This window comes from Pholis gunnellus (genome assembly GCF_910591455.1).
Source record: "Pholis gunnellus genome assembly, chromosome: 9".
NCBI lineage: Eukaryota > Metazoa > Chordata > Actinopteri > Perciformes > Pholidae > Pholis > Pholis gunnellus.
The window spans coordinates 23,668,192-23,672,704 of NC_136535.1; the positions used below are offsets into that span (position 1 = coordinate 23,668,192).

The 4,513-nt window shown below is 45.1% G+C and overlaps 1 protein-coding gene across 1 annotated transcript; it reads right to left on the reverse strand.

Moving 5' to 3' along the window:
- Positions 1–789: 789 nt before the first annotated feature.
- On the reverse strand, positions 790–1,710 carry foxl2a (forkhead box L2a; the record flags this gene model as incomplete). The annotated part of the gene is made up of 1 exon (XM_079166577.1): positions 790–1,710. The coding sequence occupies one exon, from the start codon at positions 1,708–1,710 to the stop codon at positions 790–792; it is 921 nt and encodes a 306-aa protein (XP_079022703.1).
- Positions 1,711–4,513: the final 2,803 nt, after the last annotated feature.

The window sequence follows — 4,513 nt, forward strand, 5'->3', positions numbered from 1 at the left end:
ACATGAATGAGACAATATAGCTAATCACGTTTATAAAAAAAATTATAATAATAATAATCAGAAAGATTACCAAAACCTGGCACTGGCTGGCGTCATATTGGAAATAATATCATACATGTGGGATCAATAATTATGAAAAACCCTGAATTGTATGGCTGGCAGTCTGGATCTCTCCCCACACGTTCACCTTTTAACCCAACAGAGTTCACGCAGGAGGTGACGTTTCGCCGTGCAGGCCTTGCTCAGTGCAAGTTAAGAGGGCCAAATTGAGCTCTGATTCAATTACACATTAAAAACACTGACTTAATTAGGGCATCTTATGTCCACGTTTCATTTGGCAACAGTTGGGATAGGCCGTGCGTAAAGTTGAGAGAAACCATTACGCATACCAGTAACACACAGCCGAAGCGATGTCAGCAATGTCCATGCCCGTGAAAATCATTCTTTTCATAAAAGGCACAATTATGACAACAATACCGAGTTACGGCCATCAGTCCAAGTGTAATACCGGCGCACGAAAATGGCTCCCGGAGGCTGTGCTGTGTGTCCCGGTGTGTCCTGGGGACTTCTTTGCCTCCCGATTCCATTTTGTAAAACTCTCCCCACATCAACTCGCACATACCTCTCCATCGGCACATATGGATGTCAGCTGGACCCACACAGCTCGTCAACAATGGTCTCTTCAGAAAAACAAAAAAATACTCTTGGTTCTGTTTTTGAAATCACAGGAATTTACTCTCCCTCTCAAGACTCCTCTTTTTTTTTTAACACAGACCATTTGGGTAAACTTTAAATATCAATCCTCGTGTGTAACGCCGAGTGTTTGGTCTCGTGTTCCCAGTAAGAGCAGTGCATCATCGAGAGCTCCGCGGGCTGGCGGGAGCAAGCGAACTGGAGGCCCGCTCCGTTGCCGGAGGAGACCGGAGGCGGTGCTGCAGTGGCCGGGCTCAGCTGCTGGGGATGGTGGGGATGCGCGGGATGGTGATGGTGACTCATGCCGTTGTAAGAGTTCACCATGCCGGGGAGCGCCATGCTCTGCACGCGGGAGTAGGGGTTATAAGAGGACGGGGCCGACAGACCCTTCACGTTCACCGGACTCACGTTGCCGCCGGCCATCTGACAGGACGTGTAGGACATCGGGGTGGGCGGCTGGCCGAGCGACCAGGAGTTGTTCATGAAGCTAGACTGCAGGTACTTGGGCGGGGACAGGTAGCCGTAGCCGTCTCCCCCGAACAACGACTTCCCCGGCTGGAAGTGCGTCGGTGGAGGTCTGAACGGCCGCTTCATCCTGCGGCGTCTCCTGTAGTTCCCCTTCTCGAACATGTCCTCGCAGGCCGGGTCGAGGGTCCAGTAGTTCCCCTTTCTCTCCCCGCCGCCCTCCCGCGGGACTTTAATGAAGCACTCGTTGAGACTCAGGTTGTGTCTGATGCTGTTCTGCCAACCCTTCTTGTTCTTCTCGTAGAAGGGGAACTTGGTGATGATGTACTGGTAAATACCGGACAGAGTGAGCCGCTTCTCGGTGCTCTCCCGGATGGCCATGGCGATGAGAGCGACGTAGGAGTACGGCGGCTTCTGGGACGGATCCGCTTTCTCCGGGACTTTCTCCTGCACCGGCTCCTCTTTGGGTCGCTCCTTCTCCTTTGTGGTGTTGGTGTCGTGGATCATCAGGGTCATTGCGTCATCCTCCGGGTTCGGGTAAGTGGCCATCATTGCGCGCACCAAAAAACAAAAACAAGTCCAGTCCCAAAATGCGGAGAAAGTAAACCTTAATTAATAGCGCTCGTAACTTCGATGAGCAGCGAAAATGTTGCAGAACCTCAGAGGATGCACCGCGGATTGAAAGCTGTCTTCCAAAGTGCGCAGAGCGAGAACTTTATTTTGCGGCTCAGTGGGTGACATGCACCAGACCTCCCTCTCTCTTTCTTCAACAGGGATTTTTCTAAACTGGTTTCTGATGGAGGCGCAACCCAAGTTGTGGTTTGTGTGTCAGCAAGCCCAACCCTTTCCTTTCCTCTTCTTTTTTTTCACGTCCACTGACAGACTCCAACGCGACGTCGTGCGACGTGATTTGTGCGTATTTGAGTTCCGCCTACAGTGAGTGAAACAATAATCTTCTCTTTTTAACACTCGGCTCAAAATAGCAAACTATGGAGATGGAACTATATTTGCATTCAAACGGGATAAAAGGAAAAGGGAGAAACTCCCAGTGCTGGGATTGTATCATTACAATAGGTATTTAAATTAAAATGCATAAAAGGCTTTCAGACATAAATCATCGTTTGTTTTGCTTTCTCGGCTTTACAGCAAACAAGCCTTTCATTATATATTTTGTAATATTTTCTTGCACAACGAAAATTAAATACTTAGAATAAACAATTACATATTATATATCTTTAGAAATGTTTGCATCTTGCATTTGAGGTTTACAATCTTTCACATATGTTAAATGTGAAATACAGCACCTGACAGAATATATTGTCTCGTCTAGACAAACGGTTGTTTCAACAAGCTTCGCTCCAGCTTTTCTCAAACATATAACCAAATGTATTTGACTACACGCGATGGAGGCTCCCACTTCCTCCTCTCGGAGACAAGCACATTTGCAAACGCATGGTCTAAAAAAAAAAAAAAAAAAAAAAACTTTAGATAGACAGTGCTGCTTAATGAGCTCGCGTAGAGAGGGGAAGTGCACGGAGAGAGGTATACATTTCTCCGGGGCCACCCATGAGGGTCCCCTCGGCTTTCTCCGCGGAGTGTATTTCCGTGCTCTGGGAGTCCGTGCAGGTGGAGCAGCATTGGCATGTGTGTCATCACCCTGCACCCGGTCCCGCAGCAGCTGAACCGCGGCGAGAGCCGAACCATCTCTCATCGCGCAATTAACACAGACTCGCAGCTCGGAGCGTTGCGGCGCGATGTTATTTCTTGTTTCAGTGTCTTTTTTTCTCCTTCCTCACATGTTTAAGAAGGAGAACGTTTCCCGATAATCTCAACACCATTGATATGCCCACGGCGATGCAAGTATTTGGCTTAGTAGAAGCATTACATCATTCAATGTGTTAATTAATGCTGCTATCAAATGACACGCGAGGGGGTAAACCACGAATTTGTAGATAAATAAAATGATTACACATTTTTTTAACCAATAATAATGTTTTTCATATAGCTGTTGCATGGATGCTTGTTTATGACAGAGGACACCAGTTGGTTAGACAATAAAGACCTTTAGTTTGTTTGGATTAATTGTGGTGTTAGTAAAAAGGCATTATTACGGTGGTGGTTTGTAAGTTTGTCCAAAAAGAAATGAAACAGTAGATCACAAAATAGCCCCTTTGTCTGTGTGTTTCGGTTCACATCATGATTTCGGGATTTGTTTATCTTCTTTTATTGTTCCAGAGAAAAAAAGTCTGTGGTCTTCTCGTCTGCACTGAAAAAACTAAAATAGAATCACCCAACAAACTATTGAGGGAAGACCTTTCAGAGTGACATGTTGTTTAAATATCAAAACCGTCTGTTTATTGATATAATATATAATAATAATAATATGATTGTTATAACAGTTGCATTGAACTACTAAAATATAAAAAATACATCTAAAAATGAATTGAAATTGTTCCCTTTATCCAGCAATATAAACGTCCGTTTAGCTGGTCATCATTTAATGTTTCTCAATTTATAGAGGACCCTCTTAACCCCTTCAAAGACCCCTGGTGGTCCCCGTACATCACCCTAAAAAACACTGTAATAGGCCCTCTTCACAGCAGCCATTTTAACATGTCACAGCAGGTTGAACACATATCAAATTAATCATACTCTCATTCTATTTATTGAGTCACAGTCATTCCAGTGAGCCAGCAGGCACACATTCCAGGCCATTGGCCAACCTGAACGGAAGAGGGCCATAATTAATGTCATTAATTACACCTGCAATGACAATGCAATGGATGCAGTGCAACCGGCCTATGAGCTAGCCTACTTTTAGGCTAAAATGCTCAAATGTAGCCAAAAAAGTCCCCAAGAACAGTACATATAGCTCTGTGTGTTAGCTTATTCCAAAGTCTGTAGGTTATTGTGTAGCGGCTAGAAAATATTCCCGTTAAATTGTAGGCCAAGATGTCCTCCCAAACATCACTAATTAATTAAAACATACAGAGGCCTATTTCACCCGAACGACCACCGAGCACCACCGTTATATGCGTCAGGTTAAATATGTCCCCCCCCCCCCCTCCTTCATTACCTGTAACCTCCCCGGGTCTGAGCTGCCGCAGTGCACGCGCGTCACGTCACAACAACAGCTAAAAAACTAGCATGTCGACAATCCGTAAACAAAACAAGGAGCCTGAAACTTGAACTGGTTGTGGGCTTCAGTGAGGCGCTGAGGAATGTTAATTTGATAGTATAGCCTCTTTTTCCTAGGCAGGGGCTTTTGGTATTATAGGGAATAAACAAATAGCCTACACAAACAAATACATTCATAAATAAAACACGAAATAACTAACAATAAAAAAGCAACTCA